Genomic DNA, 23,605 nt, shown 5'->3' on the forward strand with positions numbered 1-23,605 from the left:
ATCGTGACAATCATGTTTTGTGTGCTGCGAATAGTTAGCGCTCCAGACTGCTGAGCTGAGGTCTTTATTTGGGTACTTAATATATATATTTAAACGTGTATATATAAGTATAAACGTCTCTAGTATATATAGACTTACATAAGTATAAATGTCTCTAGTATATATAGACTTACTGGTGGTAGGACCTCTTGTGAGTCCGCGCGGGTGGGTACCACCGCCCTGCCTATTTCTGCCGTGAAGCAGTAATGCGTTTCGGTTTGAAGGGTGGGGCAGCCGTTGTAACTTACTTGAGACCTTAGAACTTATATCTCAAGGTGGGTGGCGCATTTACGTTGTGGATGTCTATGGGCTCCAGTAACCACTTAACACCAGGTGGGCTGTGAGCTCGTCCAACCATCTAAGCAATAAAAAAAAAAACATAAGTATATAAGTCTCTAGTCCCCTTAGTTCAGAGAATTCTAAATTAGGTCGAAAGTCAAAACGAACATGTGTTACTTGTCTCTGGTTATTATTAATATAGTCTCGGAGAGCATTACTTCAACATTTTTAATCCGTACGAATTTTTTTACCAAAAAATTTGCTTTTCCAAGAGATTATGTACGATATAATACAGAATGGAATAGCTACGAATTTTGTCATGTCACTCGTTCACACAAATGTTTGGTGAAAAATCGAAGTTCACCACGGCGTGAACGTAAATAGGTCTAAAAAAGCTTTCTTAGGAAAGAAAATATTTTCGCTCTAAGAAAGGAATTCTTACAAGTGATTTCATTATCGATTTATTGTTTCAATGTTCAATTTCGGATTCCACTTTAGTCGACGTATCGGGCCTGAATCAATATTGTTCATTCGATGCTTGTAATGTCACACCGTTATTGCTTTTGGATAAACGATATTTATTTCCTCGAGGAATTCCGATAGAAATAAAAGTGCGACTTTCATCTTTTTGTAACCTTTTCTTGGATAAATTGACACGAGCATGATATTGTGGAGCTTACGGGCTGTTTATTTAGTTCACATAAAAGCGTTTATTACAGTTTATTTATTTAGGTGACTTACGTAAGCACGTAAACGCCTTTTTCACTCTCTTATAAGAACACCATCAAATAACTTAATAAAAAAAATCACAAGTAAATAGATCAGTCGCAATTTTTTATAATTGTTTTAAAGATTTTTTTTTGTAGTTACTATTTTTCTACATAGTGTTGTAGTTAGTGTACTAGTAGTAGTTGTTGTTGTTTCTACAAAGGCATTGCGTTTGCATGTTTTTTTATGAATGAGGGATTACTGGTAGCTGTAGGCCTCTCCAGTTTCACCAGGACAGGTGGGCGAGCAAAGTTTCAGCCAGCAGTAGTGGAATTTGCTAACAGCTGCCCGAGCGCCCCCTTGGCTTAAACTCAAGGGCAGCTACTTCGCAAATGAATCTACTACCGGATCGGAATCACGAACCGGTGAGAAGATCCAGCGAGAAACTCAGTGGATTGACACGTGGGTTAGGTTGCAAGCTCTTTGCCGAGTTCGACCAATACGGTTACCACGGTCCCCAAGCCTTCTCATAATTTTAGAGCTAAAGGCGTCTAAGACAAGAGCTATTGAATCTAATGGAGCGTTTTTATGCTCATTGATCCTCTTCATTATTGTAATTTTTACAGCATCTAAATGCAATGAAAGCAAATATATAGATAAAGGCATGGCTTACTAGGTGATAATTTCCAATTTCCACGTATAGCCAAGGTATTGTGTAGGCGCTATCTCACTCTTAAACCAGAAAGTATGCCTGTTTCATGGCAGAATTGGTGCGATAGTGGTATTTAGTGGTGCTGGGTCACAATAGACCATCATCATCATCATCAATCTATAGCAGTCCACTGCTGGACATAGGCCTCTCCAATTGCACAATAGACCACAAAATAAATGAATTATGTAGTTGAGTTTTAATCTAAAACTTTAATGTACCTTGAATTGGTAAAAAATTATCTCATACCAATTGGTTTATAGTAAGTTAATCGGTCTCCAGTCAAAATCAAACCTGTCTCAAATAACTTTGCTAGCGGTTATTTTATTAGTAAGTAAACTTAAATAACAACAACCCAAATTGGTACAGTGCATACAGATCCGCAAACTTATTTATTTCGATCTTCTCATATCAGCGAACAAACATTACAAGTAGCTAATTACTAACATTCAATCTGATGGTTAAGGATTTTGCGAGTTTGACTTTATGAATTATTTGATTGATGTTTATGAATTATATTAAGTGTGATTTAATGTCAATTTATTCTAGTGCTTGTTTAACTATTGACTTCGTTGTTTTACACTTTAATGCAGCTTAGGCTTAAGGTCAAATTGACAAAGAATAAAAAATGCGAAACACTTCAACGGATTTGTAATTAACTTATCTTAAAATTACAGTTTGTTTTCATCTAGTATCTACGTTAGTGGCCTAATATCGCGCGGTGAGTCTTACTGAGTCATGAGAATGAACCGTGATTAAAATGCTAGTGATTCAAAATTTTGGAAGCAAATATCATGTTCCTCCTGTATGGCTTTGACGACGAAGAACATTATGAAATTAAATCATGTAATTAAAACCAAATCTTCTCGCGTATGGCTGTCTAAGAGAAATTTTGGTACACTAAAATTAAGCATGGAACTAAATTGTAAATAAAAATTGAAAAACTAAAAAAAATGGACATGTCATGAAAGATAGAGGAATTTGTTAGATCGTTAATAATTATTTCAAAATTTAGAAATCAAACTCAAATTTTAGTTTTGTAAAGATTTTAATAAAAAGGCATTCTTAGTGAATGAATTATATATTTTACCACACTCTACCAAACATAAAACCACGGATAATATGTTTTCAAGCTAGCAAAGAAATTTTCTAACCGCATTCCAAACTTAAAATCATTGTAATTACATTGGCAGGTTACAACAAGAATAGTTCAGTTAGTATAAAATTACACAGTATAATAATAATAAATACATAAATACAGTAAGAACGGTTTTCATCAATCGTTTTAACGAATGAAACGCAATATCTTTGTAACATAAAAAAACACGCAGATGTACATTCTAAAGGCAGTCAGTATTACAGAAAACATTCAAATAAATATTAAGAATGTGTTTGTTTTTTTGAAGTTATTTGAAAATATTTCAAGAGATAAAAGCGTCTTCACATACATAGTTAAATAAGTCACATTCTCTACTTGTTTTAATGATATATACGATCAGTAAAATACGTATTTATATCAGTCGCTTGTGCTGTAATAATTCAAGTACGGAAAATTGGAACCCGTAATTCCTCTTTTCATGCAAGAAGTGAGCTGGAGCTAATTGTATTACGACTAAGACGTGCTCTTAAGCTACATTAGTTTGAATTAATTACGCAAGGTAGTGTTATCATCTTGTATAATATAATAAATAATTTTCACAAAATACAAATTGAATAATTTAGATATATGGTACCAAAAACGATTAGCTTTAATATATAATCAGTAGACTTATGTAAATATATCGTTTTCGGTGACTTTGTTGAATAATATTTGTTGAACTGTGTTAAAGTATACGTGTGCTTGAGCACAAAAATAAGTAAAGGAATAATTTCGAAAAAAAAAACAACATTATTAAAAAAACAAATTAGCTATTAGATCTTAGTTGTCAAACAAGTGTCTACGACGAAAGGGAAGTACTTTGTGAGATAATTTAATTTGCATTCTCGCCCTTTCGCGGATATTAAGAACGCTTAGAGCACATTCAGTTTGAAACGATATTGGAGATCGGGCTTTCTTGGCGTCAATTAATGACATCGATTGACGGAGGGCGTTTATTCGATAGAAAAATTCTGTTGAGTCATCCGACGCGGCAATAAATTGTTTGAATTGAAATTCTACAACATTCATTTTCATTCGTTCATTTTGAAAACCTTTTGAGACATTTATTTGTGGGGCTTAATTACAAGGTATTTGACTATGAAATAATCCTGAACGATTGGAATGATTTAAAGGTGTATTTATAAAATTTCTGGGATATTCAAATTTCTATTCCTGTGTTTTTAACTAATAAAATTATCGCTTTCATTGGTAGATGACGTGAAGAATGTGTTTAGAAGGTTTTAAAAAATAATAATAGATTTGTAGACTTAACGTACATACATATGCACATAATTATGTTCATAGTTCTAAAAATATTATGATATACAATTTATTTGAAACAGTGAAACAGTAAAATACCATAATAATTAAATACATGGTCATAATTATTTAATATACTATAACTATTTCCCTAAAGAAACTTTATTTACATTTAAAATTACATAAAATAATTTAATTAATTTTAATTAACTATATATTTATTTTTTAATTTTAATGAAATCATCATATCTTTAAATGAAAAACTTAAGACAGCTTAAGACATTTTCAGGACATCAAAAACGAGTACCTACTTTTAAATTGACCACAACTTGTTACAACGTTAACATGTTTACGGCGAAGTAGTTACGGACTTAATTATGCCTCGTAACTTGCTTAGCCTTAATCGCAGTCGACGAACCGTTTCACAGGGTATTTACAGAGAAGCTTTAATCGACAGCTCGGTACTTTGTACGCGAAGAACAGGATTACTCCGTCGTATAATTTGTCGTGTATAATAATTTAATCCCGAAGACGATCTAGATTTAATGTATATTTAGCGTACAATAATCAGTATTGATTGCACAGGAAGGGGTCTTTAGAGCTGGCTGCAATTGCATGTTAATGTCAGTGTCGGGACCTAATTCACGGCTTAGGTTTTTTTTATTTATTGCTTTGATGGGTGGACGACCTCACAGCCCACCTGGTGTTAAATGGTTACTGGAGCCCATAGACATATACAACGTAAATGCTCCACCCACCTTGAGATATAAGTTCTAAGCTCTCAGTATAGTTACAACGGCTGCTCCACCCTTCAAATCGAAACGCATTACTGCTTCACGGACAGAAATAGGCAGGGTAGTGGTACCTACCCGTGCGGACTCACAAGAGGTCCTACCACTAGTAAAAAAGGTAAAATGTAAATATTTTGTTTGTTTGGTTTTGTTTTGTTGTTTGTTTAATTATTTTGTTTTGTTGCGTGGGTAAGTTATTCCCTTCATTTAACTTTACGTAAATATAAGAAACTATATAACCTGGTCCGGATTCCATACACATCACAGCGTAAATGATGCCACCTATCTTGACGATAGATCGAAATTTCAATTGTACTATGCTTACTTAACACTCGAGTAGGAATTCATGAATGATTCGCGACAGGAAAAGGCAGGATGGGGGCGCGGGAGGCTTCACACAACACCTTACTGCCAGTAATTTCGGAAATATATAAACTTTGCGAATTTTGAAGTGAAACTTAATTAGAATCGTTGTGATTTCAAACTCGATGAAACGAAATGAAACGAAACAAAAAAATAAGTGTGCCGCGATTGGCTTGCCGAAGCGGCTCCGAGCGGCGCCGACAAATCACGAAGCGCTCCACACGGTCTCGCGTCCCCGACGAGTTCAGTGTGTTTTTGACGTCCGTGCACGCTGTCGTGGCTCTCGGAGCGCCCTGAGATACTTTTATTTCTATTTAGTTTGTTATCAACAAATGTCACTGCACGTAAATTCAACAATTCCTGGATCGCGGTGACGAGTTATTACACATTTGATAGACGTTCTCGTATTTATCTTGCTAAATCCTACTTACTTGGCGTAGGGATACCATGATCAGGCAGGCGGCTCCCCCAGGATGAAGCTGTTCCATTGCACTGCGGAATCGTTGACCGTTGCGATTACTTTTATTTTTTATAAGTTTCACTTCTACCGTGTGTGACTTGCACACACACACATTTTATTTCATGACGATATATGTATGCATCTTCATCTAGAAAGTTGTTGATGAATGTACCATGTTTGTATTTACTTTTTAAAATAAATGATACTTACATGCGAGATTTCAATTCAGGCATAGTTCCATCTGTAGATGCAAAGACATCGGACGTCTTATCCTATAGTAATTACTTCAAGCTACGGCTAATCAACTCCTTGTAAAATTTACACATAAACCCATGTAGAAGTGACTTACGTAGTACGTAGACGAAAATAATGATAGTCTTTTTTGTCGCACAAATCAAACAATACATACTGAACTAAAAAAAATCCTTAAGGACGATACGTTGCAAACATTCATTCTTTAAAATTAAGAACGGCCTTAACAAATAAGAGGAAAATTTACTTCACCCTCCGATTATTAGCTTAATGATAAAGATATTTAACATCTTTCACAGACGAGTTCATTAAATTACTCTGCCGTTTGAACATAACTCCAAATTTTAACGCGAACGTTCAATTCGCATCAGACTCTCCGGCACAAAGGGTGTCACCGACACTGTAATATCGTCTTATCTTCAACCTCTGATAAGTTTCACATATGATCACTTTGGGAGTTCGTATTTTATTAATGGTTCCTCTCCAGTAGATACAGTTTCTTGAGTAACAAAGAAAGTGTGTAGACTAAGAGCCGAAGGTTTTCGTAGCGTCGTATAACGGAATTGAGACGAAAACCTCATGCCTCAAGTAGGGCGGCGCAATATACGTAGAAATATATAAGTGCTCCGGTAACCTTCTATTATCAGAAATTCCGTGAGGTAATATGCCCATTAAAAAAACCTTGATATCATCCACAGCAAAGTAGGATCAGATTTCTTAGTCTCTGAATTAATTTGAGCTTGCATACATAGACCACGCTATTGGTAATATTCTGAATCGCCAACGCTAGGAATTCTAATAAGTATTATAATATTAAAAAAATTAAAAGTTTGTCAATGGAAAACGGAACTTTAATTTCGAAACGACAATTGACGAAAGTTCTAAAACATTGTACGAGCGTTATTGAAATGTTTTGGTAATAAGATAAATGTCGTAATTTAAACGTCTCGTCTTTGAAAATTTAATATTACAGTGAACACGGATGGATGGGTTCAGGTTAGCTGAGAACCTGAACGGCAACTTGAGACCTTGAAATGAATAACTCAGTCTTTAAGCTAATTCGATTTTATGACGACTTGCACTGACGTCAGAATTGTTAGACGTAGAATAGGTACAGAAGAAACAGAAAATGAAAATTCGTATGCCTAATTTCTCTACGAAATCCGGTTATTGGTAAAAAGTAGGATGGACTAGGGAAAATTTATCGTGTCTGCTTGAAATCGCTAGATTTCTCTTCAAACGTTGGAAACAATATGCTAACCAACTAAAACCTGTCGAAAGTGAATAACAAAAATGAGTATGTTAGGACGAGGAGTCAGAATGAGTTACAATAAGTTAGATTGTGTTAGAACAAAGAACAAGGGACAGTTGTGTAAAGACAAGAAAGACACGCAAAAACTCGCAATAACCTCCGCGTACTGGTGTAGTTCAGCGCTGTTCGCTAAATAACACTTCACATCGCTATTTACAACTATCTTAATATTTCATACATAGCTCATAATTACTTCAGTTCAGACACCTGCTTCACAGACATCGGAGAGCTGTTAATTCAATTCCAATTTACTAAAGGCTCAATTTTATATAAGCAAACTTATTTAATAGTAGGTACCTTAAAAGTGTTCCATTAGTTTTTTAAATATAAAGGATTTCTTTTAAAATATCATTCAAAAGACCCGACCGCACAATCGGCCGGACTTCTACGGTCTTTGTGCGTTGGATCTGATATATTAGGAATTTAAAGTCCCAATCAAAATTTACATTCAGAAATTAACATTAAATTGACATTAATTAACATTAATGGGGGTTGATGCTTCCCGCTTCCGTAGGTTTAACCCGCGATTCCCTACAAGTAACCCCTGGGTGGTGCTAAACGGGAGCCGAAAACACAATCGGTGGTAGGACCTTGTCCGACTGGCTGGCGACCACCCTCCAACTAGAGTCTGCCGCCAAATAGCCTAGCTGTGTTCCGGCATGTGGGTTGGAGAGCCAGTTCTATTCCTTTCCTTTCCTCGTCCTTGTTGGGGGTGAGTCTTGGTGATACTTGGAACATGCAGAGCAAACGTGCGCGCAAGTCCGCGGGGCGTGGGTTGCTGACGGGGGTATAGGGAGACCCAGTGAAACGGTGCCTGCCGCCGCCCGCCGGTCAGTAGGGGACCTGAACCTGGGTGTCACAACTAAACTCCGCCCCAGGAAGCTGTCCCGCCAACCGGTGTAAAATTCTGCCATGCGGTCGTCGTGCCGGAGTCGGAGACCGGAGTGGATCCCGGCGATCGTATGCAGGGTGGACTGGGGGCCCTTCCATGCCCTGCGTCAGCTTCTCGCGCAACCCCGGATCGAGTGTTCATTGTGCCCTGCGCTTTATTCAGGTATTGCCTTGATCTCACCTCTAGCATCCTACCTCTCCAAATCCTTACTCTCCAACTAAAATTATGAAAGTCGACAAAAGAAAAAGAGTTTTTTCGGCGGATCCCCATTCCACGTTTAATGTGGATTTCAGCAATGTCAGGGGCCTACACAGTAACCTTGACGCCGTACATCACCACCTTGAGACGGCGCAGCCTGCCCTCTTTTTCCTGACTGAGACGCAGATATCTGCCCCAGACGATACGTCGTACCTCGGATACCCCGGCTACGTATTGGAGCACACCTTCCTGCGTAAAGCCGGGGTGTGCGTGTTTATCCGGGAGGATGTCTGCTGTCGTCGGCTTCGGGGCCTCGAGCAACGGGACCTGTCCCTCTTGTGGCTACGCGTGGACTATGGGGGCTGCACCCGAGTCTACGCTTGCCTGTACAGGTCTCACAGCAGTGATGCGGGGTCAGCTCTGTTTGAGCATGTACAAGAGGGGACTGACCGCGTGCTTGAGCAGTACCCATCTGCGGAGGTGGTGGTCCTTGGTGACTTTAACGCTCATCACCAGGAGTGGTTGGGGTCCAGAACCACTGACCTCCCGGGTCGGGCTGCCTACGATTTCGCCTTGTCCTACGGCCTCTCACAACTGGTGACACAGCCCACCCGTGTCCCAGACATTGAGGGGCACGAGCCTTCTTTGTTGGACCTTCTGCTGACTACTCACCCAGCTGGATACAGTGTGGTGGTCGACGCTCCACTTGGATCGTCTGATCACTGCCTTATCCGTGCTGCCATACCACTCTCTCGTCCTAGTCGTCGAACGACGACCGGGTTTCGAAGAGTTTGGCGGTACAGGTCAGCAGACTGGGATGGAATGCGTGAATTTTACGCATCCTACCCATGGGGGCGGCTCTGCTTTTCCTCCGATGATCCTGACGTCTGTGCGGACCGACTTAAAGACGTGGTGCTTCAGGGAATGGAATTATTCATTCCTTCTTCTGAGGTGCCCGTTGGGGGTCGCAGCAAACCCTGGTATAATAAAGCCAGTAGGGATGCTGCACGCCTCAAGCGGTCTGCATACGTGGCATTTAATGTTGCTAGGAGATGCCGGGATCCTGATATCTCGGAGAAAAGGCGGAAATTTAACGCCGCCTCTAGGTCCTATAAGAGGGCTATTGCCAAGGCGAAGTCGGAGCACGTTGCCAGAATTGGCGAGCGACTGAATAGCTATCCCTCTGGGAGCCGTGCTTTCTGGTCGCTGGCTAAGGCTGCAGAAGGTAACTTCTGCAGGTCAAGCCTTCCACCACTGCGTAAGTCCAATGACAGTCTGGCTCATAGTGCGAAGGAGAAGGCTGACCTTCTGGTCAAGCTCTTTGCCTCATACTCGACTTTGGATGACGGGGGAGCCACGCCGCCCAACATCTCCCGGTGTGACAGCTCCATGCCTGAGATTCGCATCACACAGCGTGCGGTCAGGCAGGAGCTTCGGCTTCTTGATGTCCATAAGTCGAGTGGGCCAGATTGCATCCCCGCAGTGGTTCTAAAAACATGCGCCCCTGAATTGACACCCGCGCTAACGCGTCTATATCGCCTCTCGTACAATACCAACAGGGTTCCGTCTTCATGGAAGACTGCTCATGTCCACCCTATCCCCAAGAAGGGTGACCGGTCGGACCCCTCGAATTACAGACCTATCGCGATAACTTCCTTGCTTTCCAAGGTGATGGAGCGAATCATAAACATCCAACTTCTTAAGTATCTTGAGGATCGCCAGCTGATCAGTGACCGGCAGTACGGTTTCCGTCATGGTCGCTCAGCTGGCGATCTTCTTGTATACCTTACACACAGGTGGGCTGAAGCCTTGGAAAGCAAGGGCGAGGCTCTCGCTGTGAGCCTTGACATCGCGAAGGCCTTTGACAGGGTCTGGCATAGGGCACTTCTATCGAAGCTTCCAGCATACGGGATCCCTGAGGGACTCTGCAAGTGGATCACTAGCTTTTTGGATGGACGGAGCATCGCAGTTGTCGTCGACGGCTGCTGCTCCGATACCATGACCATCAACGCTGGTGTTCCACAAGGTTCGGTGCTCTCCCCCACGCTTTTCATACTGCATATCAATGACATGCTATCTATTGATGGCATGCATTGCTATGCGGATGACAGCACGGGGGATGCGCGATATATCGGCCATCAGAGTCTCTCTCGAAGCGTTATACACGAGAGGCGATTAAAACTTGTGTCTGAAGTGGAGAACTCTCTGGGGCGGGTCTCCAAGTGGGGTGAACTGAATTCAGTTCAGTTCAACCCATTGAAGACACAGGTTTGCGCGTTCACTGCGAAGAAGGACCCTTTTGTCATGGCGCCGGAATTTCAAGGAGTATCCCTGCAGCTTTCCGCGAGTATCGGGATTCTGAGGGTCGATATTTCGAGCGATGTCCAGTTTCGGAGTCATTTGGAAGGTAAAGCCAAATTGGCCTCTAAAATGTTGGGAGTTCTCAACAGAGCGAAGCGGTATTTCACGCCTGGACAGAGACTTGCGCTTTATAAAGCGCAGGTCCGACCTCGCGTGGAGTACTGCTCTCACCTCTGGGCCGGGGCTCCCAAATACCAGCTACTTCCATTTGACTCCATACAGAAACGGGCTGTTCGGATGGTCGATAGTCCTGCGCTCGCGGATCGCTTGGAACCTCTGGGTCTACGGAGGGACTTCGGTTCTCTCTGTGTTTTATACCGCATGGTCCATGGGGAATGCTCTGAGGAATTATTCGAGATGATTCCCTCATCTCCTTTCTATCATCGCACCTCCCGCCATCGGAGCAGAGTTCATCCATATTATCTGGAACCGCTGCGTTCATCGACAGTGCGTTTCCAAAGATCTTTTTTGCCACGTACCATCCGGCTTTGGAATGAACTCCCCTCCACGGTGTTTTCCGAGCGCTATGACATGTCCTTCTTCAAACGAGGCTTGCGGAGAGTTCTTTATGGTAGGCAGCGGCTTGGCTCTGCCCCTGGCATTGCTGACGTCCATGAGCGACGGTGACCACTTACCATCAGGTGGGCCGTATGCTCGTCTGCCTACAAAGGCAATAAAAAAAAAAAAAAAAAAAAAAAAAAAAAAAAAAAAAAAAAAAAAAAAAAAAAAAAAAAAAAAAAAAAAAAAATTAAAATATTAGATTTTTACCTATGAAATTGTCGTATAGTATATACAAACTTGGTCATTTTTGAAAAATATTTCTTATATCTATAAACTTATTATTATTACGTGGAGCAAAAACTTTGAACCGCTTTTTAAAAATACATGTATATATCTTAATTTAGAATTTATTGCCAGCCAATACATAAGATTACGTTTGGCCAGTATTAACTTAATACTCAACTTTGTTTTCATCAATCACGAAATTATTAACTCGGCTACAACAAAGTTTCATAACAATTATGGTGTACGCGTAAATGTTTGCTTCTCGTAACTCACTAAATAATACTACAGATAAAAAAAAAAAAAACGATCACAGCTCAAAAGAACAGGTGGCAATCGTTTCAACGGAGACAAAAGGGATTAAAACGAATAAAATTTTCGTTCGAATTGTATTCAGTGTTTTCTAAAAGGTTTTCATTTGTCAATGTCATTTGGTTTATCTATCTACCTATGATACAGTTAAATGTATTTTTTTTTATTGCCTTGTGGCGGGTAGCCCTCATACAACGCAAGATAATTGACAGATGCCAGAATCTCGCTTACGACATTTTCAAGATAAAGCGCATACAGTCGTGGTCAACTAATTAGGGACAATCTCTAGTTAAGCCCAATTGTGAATATTTTTTTTATTTTCCAACGAGTCTTAGCAATATTCCCTATCTTTTACATGTAAGTGTAATTAGTCATTTATGTGCGCGATTATACAAACAATAACAACTTCTTAAACATTAAACCTCTTTACAGTATAGCTGATACAATATCATAGTGCTAGTGGTTCAAAGAATGCTGGCTGGCCATTTAATTAGGGACACTGAGGTATTGCGTTCTAATTCCAAAATTGGAATTTTAATACTTTTTTGTTTCTTTTCTTATTGTTTAGTGGTTGTTTTGGCGGCAATCCAGATTTTTTATTTTAAGTTTTGAGAATTATTTTGAAGAAAAATGGGCAAAAATAAAAGTTGCGATCCAACACTACGAAAAATTATCATGAAGTTTGTCGAGCGTGGTTGGTCATACCGAAGGATAGCACAACATTTAAATTGTTCAAAAACTATGGTATGCAATGCAGTGCAACATTTCAAGCGCTATAACACAGCTTTAAATTTGTCAGAACAAAAATATCGAGAAAAACGACTCCGCAAGAAGATAGAATGATAACAAGGTTAGCTAAGAAAGATCCGTTTCTAGGCTCTATTTTAATTAAACACGAAGTGTTTGGGGCAAACGAAAGAGCCGGTGTATCTGCGAGGACCGTTCGACGACGTTTGGTAGAAGCAGGGTTGTTCGGAAGAGTGGCTCGCAAAGTACCGTTGTTGAAGAAAGAACGTAGAAATGCTCGATTGGCATTTGCACGTAAATATGGACATTGGACCTACGCCCAATGGCAACATGTACTTTTCTCTGACGAGACCAAGGTTAATTTGATTTCTTCAGATGGAAGGCAATATGTACGGCGTCCTGTAAAAGCGGAAATGAATCCAAGATTCACAAAAAAACAGGTGAAACATGGCGGTGGAAACATTAAAATATGGGGTTCATTTTCTGGACGCGGAGTGGGACCTGTGAGGAAAGTTCAGGGTAACTTAGACCAACATCAATACAAGGCAATATTGGAAGAAACTATGCTTCCCTATGCTGAGGAGCATCTCCCTATTATATGGATGTTTCAGCAGGATAACGACCCGAAACATACCGCCCATTCAGTCAAGTCGTTTCTTACCAGTCAGTTTGTATCGGTGGTAGATTGGCCAGCAAATAGCCCGGACCTCAACCCAATTGAGCACCTTTGGCACGAAATCAAGAAAAAAGTTGCCACTTATCGTAATACAAATTTAGATGAACTTCATGAAGCTTTTTGTGAGGCATGGGCAAACATTCCTGTCGAAACATGTCAGAAACTGATAATGTCTATGCCACATCGATGTCAAGCGGTAATTACTAACTAAGGTTTTGCTACTGGGTACTGATTTTACACGTAATAAAATGGAGCTGTTAAAGATATTATAACACTGAAGATTATAAATTTTGTGTAACTGTATTTTTCATTATACTTTACTGTCCTTAATTAAATGTCCACTACAAAATTGTACCTTAATATTTAATACATGTTTAATCTTTGATATTAAATACTTTTTCTATTTATTAATTCTTTTATTTACAGCCATTTATAGCATAATAATCGGACCACATTATGCAAATGATAGGTGCTAAGAAATCAATAGGGTTTTATATTTAAATGTACATAACCGGTTATAGCCCTTCACTATCTTGAATGTCCCTAATTAGTTGACCACGACTGTATATGCAAGTTCCGAACAACAACATTCGGACCGTCGGTCTACCGAGCAATATCACCCACTCGGTGGAAGATCTTCCCTTTGTCGTAAGCCCCAAAGCCTTGTAAGCAGACGAGCATACGGCCCACCTGATGGTGAGTGGTTACCGTCGCCCATGAACTTCAGCAATGCCAGGGGTAGGAGTCAAGCCGCTGCCTCTACCGGTTAATACTCTCCACATATATTGTATATTGTTTAATCAGAATATTATTATATATAGAGATTATGGTAAGCCGTATCGGGAATCCACAAGGGTTATTTATATGCGAAGCGTTCGTGTGGGAGAGGCTTTATGTAACACAACTGAAACTTCAACCTCATAGCTCCAGTACCTTAATACTATATGGGCCGTGAGCATGTAAGCTGGTATAACAAACAAATTAAATTGAAAGAAATACGTTCGGCTATCAATATTAACATAATCTTAGCCACTGGCAGAGTCGTCCGTGACCACGAGAACTTCAAAATATTCGAAATATCTAATATGGTTGAATGGTCGAATTCAGTATAAAATAAAGCCATAGAAGTGTTTCCATCGATATCTACGACTCATGAGAGGTAAAAATAATGGACAGCCGTTTATTCATATTTTCGTTAATATTAATCTGAAAAAAAATATTCGAAAATACCTACAAGAGAGAGACAAGCGTAGCTCCAAGCCGGAATGTGGAATCGTAAAATAAATGCTTCGGAATTGCAACACAAGCAATAAATGTCAAAAGACTTATGACATTGAGTGGCTCACACGTTGTAAATGCGAAAAAGGTTCAGGAAATTTTTCGCCTCGGAAAGTGAAAACGACGTTACACGTATAGGAGAGCCGGGACTTTGTTCTCGTTTTGTAAAAACACTTACGTTCGATGCTTTTATGGAGTGTTTCAAATACTTTGTTCGCGTAAAGTCGCTAATCCGAAAGGAAGCGTTGAATAAAGGTACAATAATTCATTTTAAATGTAAAAGCTAGTTTTTTTTTTTCTAAAAAACGTGATGGTCGTTATCAAATGAGCGTTTATCTATATATTAATACGTGAAGCAAAAACTTTGTATCCCTTTTTACGAAAATTGCGGGGACGGAGGAGTATGAAATTTTTCACACTTATAGAGAATATAGAGAAGAAGTGCACAATGCTAATTTTTTTTTTTAATAATGCGTGAAAGATACATTAAATCAATAAAGAAAACATTACACACACTACATACCATGCATTTGACGCACACATGCATGCATACTATTTATTGTCAAACTTTTGTTCTTGACGTCTGTGGTCAAATTGAGAATAGATTAAATATTGTTTTTCTTTATTAATATTTTTTTATAGTGTAGCCTTGGCGAAATTTGTGATTATCTATATATATAAAAGAAAGTCGTGTTAGTTACACCATTTATAACTCAAGAACGGCTGAACTGATTTGGCTGAAAATTGATGAGGAGGTAGCTTAGAGCCAGGAGAAGGACATAGGATACTTTTTATCACATTCCCGTGGGACGTGACATAAAACGTGGTATAACAAAACGCAACTGATATGGAATAACAAAACGCAACTGACAGCTAAACGTTCTATGGTTTAATTTTGAAGTTGACCGGTTGATGTGTTTGAAACAAACCGTGTGGCGGAACAAAGCTCGCAGGGTCTGCTAGTAGAAGTATAAAATACAACCATAATAGTATACAAACTTACAATTCCAATTAATTATAGTCGAATTTCGACTACTGCGGGACTTCTAGTATTATTAAAAATACATTTACAGTGATGGATTTAGGCTTGATGCCGCCCATGGCTCTGGTTAATCGCACCGCCCTTAATGTTAAAATGAATTTTATTAATTTTAATCGAATATATATATATATATATATATATATATATATATATATATATATATATATATATATATTTATTTTTAATTTAAAATAACTTTATTTCCTTATTATTAATAATTTAAATTATTGAAATTTTTAAAAACTTTTTAAGCATATGATTAATTTCATTAATAAAACAAAAAAGTTCTTACATCAATCGATAAACACTATAGTTGATTTATTAAAATTTTATATCTTATTCATAATAAAAAAAAATAATTATTATATATTCTAGTTTTTTATTTTGTCTATAAAAACTAATCTGAACTTATTTTCAAATGAGTCTGCTTACTTTTTTCGTTTCTGAAATTTTGGCATTTCAAAAAATTTGCCGCCTCTCAAGTCATGCCGCCCTAGGCCTAGGCGTAATCTATCACTGTATATTAGACTCGAATTGTTTATATTTGATAACAATAAAATTATTACTGAATGCAATTAGGTACTGCCAGTGAAAATTACAAAAAGTAATCCACTCCGGGAGGCAGCTGCGTACGGCATTTGACCAATTATGGAATGCTCGTTTTTATTGTCTCAACTTTGCACTAAGTGACCTAACTCATTATTAATATATATTACTCAATTTTCTTATAATGCATGTTACAGAGTTCTCGCCAAAAACGTAGACAATGCCAGTGCTCGCGATGTTTAAAGTGATATCGTTAAAAAATATTTTAGTGCCGAACCCACAGTGCGCTCAACAAATACAAACAGACGCCAGCTGCTTTTGTTTGATATTCAAGAAACCGATCTAACTGGTTGTAACGATCCTCGTTTCTTTATATTACACCTCGACGAACAATTTCTCTCGCTTGGGCGTTAAGTGATTACTGAAACCCTGAATCTAAAGAAAGGGCTTGAAGGAAATTTTGACAGGAAAAATAACGGTTGATAGAACGAACAGTCCGTATTTAGTAGGTACTCGTAGGCGCCAGATCTTGAATCGGCTGATTACGCACCTGCCAGATTTTTCTCATCTTAGATGGTCAACTATTATTTTTTTTCAGTTTTCACCCATTCCGTCTCAAATATCAAGTTTATTTATTGATTATTTAAATTACTAATATCTAAGAAACGAATATGAATTTAAGAAAGAAATATAATGTAGAAATTCTTGTTTACAATAAAATTATTCAAATTAAAATGGGTCATGGAAATTAAACAGAGTGCATAGGTCAAAGTATTCTGGTTCCCTTTCTGTTTACATGCGTCCAGCGAATTTGAATAGGGTAGAGAAGTGAAGCTCTACGATCTGTTGGTTACATGAAGTTTTCAACATTTAGAATCGTGTCCAATGACATAGCATTTCGTACACGGAAAATCGAAAATCTGAAGAAATGCGTTGTTCTCAGCAAAAACGGCACCCCATTTCCTTTACGTTAAGAAACATTTTATGTAGAATAATTGATTACTTTTACATACAAACTTCTTACAAATTCGATCACGCCTACATATTTTTAATAGCAAATCGCTGTATGAATCATTTATGCCTATACGAAATTTCCCGAAGTGAATTCACAATTTCGGCTTTTTTTATTAGTTTCCCTAATTTATTTGCGAAGCTTGATCATGTAGTTGAAAAAATTTCATTTTACTACTCTATTCTCGTGGTTATCTTTTCTATAGAATAAGAAAGATTAAAACTAAACTTTAATAAGTAAACTAAAGCTCCAAGAGCGAATGATTAAAACTAAAACGTTTTGTCTCCAAAACCGAGACATTCAATAAATTCCTTTGTTATTCAACAATTACTGGAACCATTATCGAGCTTCGACGTGACTCCGAGCTTATTGGATTTGGCTTACCACACAACTAGCACTTGGCAGTTGCCACTATTGCTTCTCCCTACAGAAATAACAATAAAAATAAAGTTAACTTCAAAAGTCTATGTAGTCACTTATATTTCAGTAGAGTTGCAGGAAATAAGTATTTAGGAAAAAAACCTTTTATTTTTATTAAATGGGTGAACGAACTCACGGCACACCTGATGTTTAGTGGTTACTGGACCCGAGAGACATTATTATGTGAATTTCATCATCCAGCTTAAGACATTTACTGGTGGTAGGACGTCTTGTGAGTCCGGCCGGATAGGTACCCCAACCCCGCCTATTACTGCCGATGGAGCAGTAATGCGTTTCGGTTTGTAAAAACTGAGATCTTAGACCTCATGTCTCAAGGTGCGTTCGTTGCAAATGCCTTGTGTGCTTCGGTAACCACTTAATATCAGGGGGCCCAGAACTCGTCCAACTATCTAACCAATAACAAATAAAAGGAAATGAGGTCTGTCTTAAGTGTATAGTAACTGATTCATCTTTCAAACCGGAATGTATTACTGCTTCGCTGCAGAAATAGGCCTGGCTGTTGCTTCCACACGAGTAAGTACCATATTAAGTCTAGGCTCAAAAGATAGCCCACTATCACTAAATAATTTATTGAAAATAGGAGAATGGGTATACCCAAAACATTTTAGATAACTTCACTCCACGCGTAGACTGTGCTCTAGGAACATAGGTAAAGTAGGTTAATTTGCTTTTCAATTATTTTAAAATAATATTAAGATGTTTTAATATCGTACTAGAGGTCCCGTAGTAGTCGAAGTTCGACTATAATTAATTGGAATTGTAAGTTTGTACACTATTATGACTTTATTTTATACTTCTATAATCACAAACTTCGCCAAGACTACACTATAAAAAATATTTAAGCTATTCTCAATTTGACAACAGACGTCAAGAACAAAAGCTTGACAATAAATAGTATGCATGCGTGTGTGCGTCAAATATATGGTACGTAGTGTGTGTAATGTTTTCCTTATCGATTTAATGTATCTTTTATGCATTATTTTAAAAAAATATTAGCGTTGTGCACTTCTTCTCTATATTCTCTATAAGTGTGGAAAATTTCATACTCCTCCGTCTGCGCAATTTTCGTAAAAAGGGATACAAAGTTTTTGCTTCACGTATTAATATATAGATTATTGTTAATAATTAAAAATTTATTAAAAAAGATCACTATTATCGTACAACCAAACATGATATTGTTCGAAATTAGTAATTGATTCTGATTTTAGACGCATGATGATAAAAGCGACTTCGCTCTAAGAAGAACCATTCAAATATATTACAGCGGTCTTAAAGCGAAGCTCTTCGAACTTAAGCTGACATTTAGTCTGTTGAACTCCGATTAACTATATTGAAAATAACCATGTAATCAGTCAAACGCTAAAATTATGTTTCCTTCAGTTCACCTGACTAGTTAACAAATGAACGATTTGCTTATTTAGTTTGTTGTTATCACTACATAGTATAAAACAAAGTCGCTTTCTCTGTCCCTATATCTGTCTGTCCCTATGTATGCTTAAATCTTTAAAACTACGCAACGGATTTTGATGCGGTTCTTTTTAATAGATAGAGTGATTGAAGAGGAAGGTTTATATGTATAACAGGATCCATTAAATAGTGGAGAAATCAATAATAAATTACAGTTTCCGAAGCGAAGCGAGGGCGGGTCGCTAGTAATTATTAAACAGGACAATACAGCTCCCAAATGTTTAAATTTCGATAATTGTCTTAAAAAGGAGCACATAATTTTGTAAGCCTTTAAGTATATTTTCAAATCTAAAGTAGTTTGATGTTTGTTTAATATCTTTAAATTGTTGTGAGTGTATTGAATACGCTACATAACTGGCTAAAGTGTTGCCAGTTAAAATTAACGCTCATTTCATTATTTAAAAAAAAAAAGTGCGTGTACTTATGTACGCGCGTAAGAAGTTATACTTCTTTGGAATTATTAAAAATAGTTTTTGATTGCATGCAAATGATTAATTACAATAAAATATTTTTTACGAGTGTACGCGAAAGTTCACCTGCGGCTATATTCAGACTCGCCAAGTTACATCGGTCGTATTGTAATGAGCGAGTTAGTGGGCAACTTCATTTCTGTTAATTTTGTGTCACGGTGCGCGCGCATCGTAAAATTTCACTCTCATAAATTTTTCATAACGCGCCTAAAGAATATAACTTCAAATATTTTTAATCTCGCATTCGTTATTATCGTTATATTATTTCTGACGTTTCGAATACTGTATAGTTTCTGTAATAACAGACGACTGAGACGTCGTCGATGTTTTGCTGCTACCGCGCTTATAGTGACAGTAAAAAAGCCGCGAGAAAAACTATAAAATATTTTTTTATTGCCGTTGTAGGCAGACGAGCATACGGCCCATCTGATGAATTCAAATTCAAAAATTCAAACGCTGCCTAACCTTAAGTACTCTCCAGAAGCCTTATTTGAAGAAAGACATGTCATAGCGCTCTGGAAACACCGTGGAGGGAAGCTCATTCCGGATGGTACGTGGCAAAAAAGATCTCTGGAAACGCACTGTGGATGAACGCAGTGGCTCCAGGTAGTATGAATGAATTCTACTTCATGATTTTGAAAGTGATTTTAAATAGCCTACGACTCCCGAAAAGCGAACTTAATACCCCTTTATTTACTTAAAATCTATTCAAATAGTATGTAATATTAAAATATTTATTTTCGTTGGGCTGAAAATTTATGCGAGACCGTTTTATATCTTTAGAGGAAACAGCTTTGATCCCGTACCTGATTAATTATGAGGGACTAACGTATGTCGTGTTTTACATAAATAATGTGACGCACGCAGAGACTTTAAAGAAACGATCCATCATGAGACACCTGGTTGGTTCCCACAGAAATGTAAAAGCTTTAAAATTTTCTCGACGCTTTTCACGTAACTTCATTCGTGGCTTTAATTATACCTGCAGTTTTATTTATTTAAAAAGCACGCTTCCTGTAATATGAATTCCTGTGTATCAGTTAAATATTTATTTAAGCACTCATTGTTATTTTTTAGCTGTACACAATTTCTTAGGAATATTTTTAAAGCACTTTAACAATGATAATAAAACAAAAGAGATTTTACTAATTTTGATTTTAAAATATGCGATCCAATACGTGTTAAAGTCCAATTACAAGTATTTTTTTATTTTATAGCTTAGGTGGGTGGACGAGCTCCCGGCCCACCTGATGTTAAGTGGTTACCGGAGCCCATAGACATCTACAACGTAAATGCCGCGACCTACCTTGATATATGAACTCTAAGGTCTCAGTTTTACAGCTAATGTCGTTTTTATTAATTTCAAAGGCTAAAGTTGACGAACTCCGTCAATTTCAAATTAAGAGCACCAGCTATAAAAAATTAACGTGAGCTTCGTCGGAAACTAGCTACCAAGAAAATAATATTTTAAGCTCGTGGCACGATAAGTAGCTCGTGGCCCGACGAAAGCTTCATTTTACGGCAGAGTCGCTTCAACACTTAAGAGGAAATGCGGGTTGCGCTTAGTCTATACAAACGGATTTCCCTGTTTCCTCCCTGTATAATGACACTGCATAAATATTTAATACAACACAATCTATATATATTCGCTTGCCTGGCATCTATCGAGTAAGAATACCCCGTTTTCTTTATATTAATGAATTATAAGTGTAAAGAACTATCTGATATTAAGAAAAATACGTATTTTCCGTAATATTCTAGGCATTTCATTCGTATGTAACAAATGCGAATAGGTTTTACGAATAAAATAAAAAAAAACACAATATTTAAGGCATAAATAAAGTATTACTTAATTTTGTTTGAAAAATATTACAACATTCTAATTTTAGAATTCGAAATGTCTTCTTTTTATAGGTATTTTTAGATCAAGCGAGGTGAGATACTCTTTCAAATTTTCTGTGCTCATATATCCTCTTGACTGATAATTACAAAATTAAAATATTTAAAGGTATAAGAAATTACAATATAATAGCTCCATTTCCGTTTGTCAGGTTATTGTACGTCTTGATATCTATGTTTCGAATTAATATTTCGATTTAAATAAATTACAATTGGGTCTTTGACACTGACGTAATCTTATTATCATGCTCGGAGCACGATGTAGGCTATGGTACGTGACTAGAACGCGTAATTCTACTAAGATTTAACAGATCCCATCGTGTTTATTCAGCACGGCCTGACCCGGGCTACCTGCACTTACTCGAAGGTGATAATCTTATGTGAATGTTTATTTATTTATGTTAACTCATTATTTGCAAAAACATATGCCTGCTTTTAATTGATTATTTTTTTAATGCGAATTTTATTATAATATATTATTTATTATTATAAACCAACGCTTATAGATGACTCTTTATATTACTGTAGTCTTTGAAACACCGAAAAGAATAATAATATGTGTATTGACCATAATAAACGCGAGATTAAGCCATAAAATTAGGTTTACTTATATCGCGAAAACGGTAGAAAATACCGTAGGTACATTTTATTAATAATATTCGCCTTAAGTAGGCTTTCCTCAGAGAAATAAAAGTTCTTGTAAAATTCATTTATATATAATAAATAATATATTATATATATATAATAAATGAATTTTACAAGAACTGGTATAATAATGGTCGTTCAAATTTGTATTTCTTTTTTTCAGTACATTGGAACAATGGATGTGCCTCGACCGACAAGCCGCGTTGAGATTGTTGCTGCTATGCGACGTGTTCGCGTAAGTACTTCTTTTATAATATTGTACAATATTGTTTCTTGTTTCTATTAAACGTGGGCATAAAATAAAAGCGGTAAGCAGCGGCTTAGCTCTACCCCTGGTATTGCTGAAGTCCATGGGCGACGGTAACCACTTACCATCAGGTGGGCCGTATAGCTTGTCTGCCTACTAGAGCAATAAAAAAAAGAAAAAAGTTGTTAATTTTTCTTTTAAGCTTCAATATATATTGTCTTAAAAAAATCACGTACAAGTAGATGCGTCATTTATTTTCATCATTTCTCAGTATTAGACAAGTGAAGAAGGTTTTTCCGCTGAGAATAAAAAATGTGTCTGTTGTCTGGTCGCTTCGCACTGAATAAAAATGGCTCACGACGGCTGAAAATCTCTAATCTGAAGATTGAATAATTTATTATTGTTTGCGTAAACAACAAGGGTACAAAACGAGCCCACTTCTGCTTTCACCTACCAATAGGATTTCCCTTCGAGAAGGAATTTAATAAAAGAATTCGTTCAAGCGGACGCGCTCTTTTTAAACAACAAAAAAAACATCTATTACTCTCGACTTCTCTCGAATGTGTAATATCATTCCTAAATTCGACGGTAACTTCGTAACGTTTGATAATTTTCTTCGCATTTTCTCTTTGACGAAGCAAGAGTAATTTTGACAATGCTCATCCGTTTCGTGACATGAAATTTAAAACATTCAGAAATAAAATTGCACACTCACCGTGCTATGTATTACGATATATTTACGGAGTGCAAACAATGAATGAGGGGATCATAAATAGTTAGAAATTTTGGACGGCATTGTTAGAATATTGAAGTCGTCGTGGCCTAAAAGATAAGACGTCCGGTGCAATAGTGTTGAAGCGATGCACCGGTGTTCGAATCCCGCAGGCGGGTACCAATTTTTCTAATGAAATACGTACTCAACAAATGTTCACGATTGACTTCCACGGTGAAGGAATAACATCGTGTAATAAAAGTGAAACCCGCAAAATTATAATTTGCGTAATTACTGGTGGTAGGACCTGTTGTGAGTCCGCGCGGGTAGGTACCACCGCCCTGCCTATTTCTGCCGTGAAGCAGTAATGCGTTTCGGTTTGAAGGGTGGGGCAGCCGTTGTAACTATACTGAGACCTTACAACTTATATCTCAAGGTGGGTGGCGCATTTACGTTGTAGATGTCTATGGGCTCCAGTAACCACTTAACATCAGGTGGGCTGTGAGCTCGTCCACCCACCTAAGCAATAAAAAAAAAAAAAAAAAAAGTTGTATGTTTTAAACTAT

At 37.5% G+C, this 23,605-nt stretch overlaps 1 protein-coding gene across 2 annotated transcripts in view; it reads left to right on the forward strand.

The window, feature by feature from the left end:
* The window catches only part of LOC101741260 (carboxyl-terminal PDZ ligand of neuronal nitric oxide synthase protein), a 166,661-nt gene that overhangs the window by 92,080 nt on the left and 50,976 nt on the right, over positions 1-23,605 (forward strand). For both annotated transcript variants that reach the window (XM_012693629.4, XM_062668593.1), the window contains exon 3: positions 22,244-22,315. In XM_012693629.4, the coding sequence (XP_012549083.1) occupies positions 22,244-22,315 (72 nt within the window). The remainder of the gene's footprint in view (positions 1-22,243; positions 22,316-23,605) is intronic.

Source organism: Bombyx mori, chromosome 1 (genome assembly GCF_030269925.1).
Source record: "Bombyx mori chromosome 1, ASM3026992v2".
Lineage (NCBI taxonomy): Eukaryota > Metazoa > Arthropoda > Insecta > Lepidoptera > Bombycidae > Bombyx > Bombyx mori.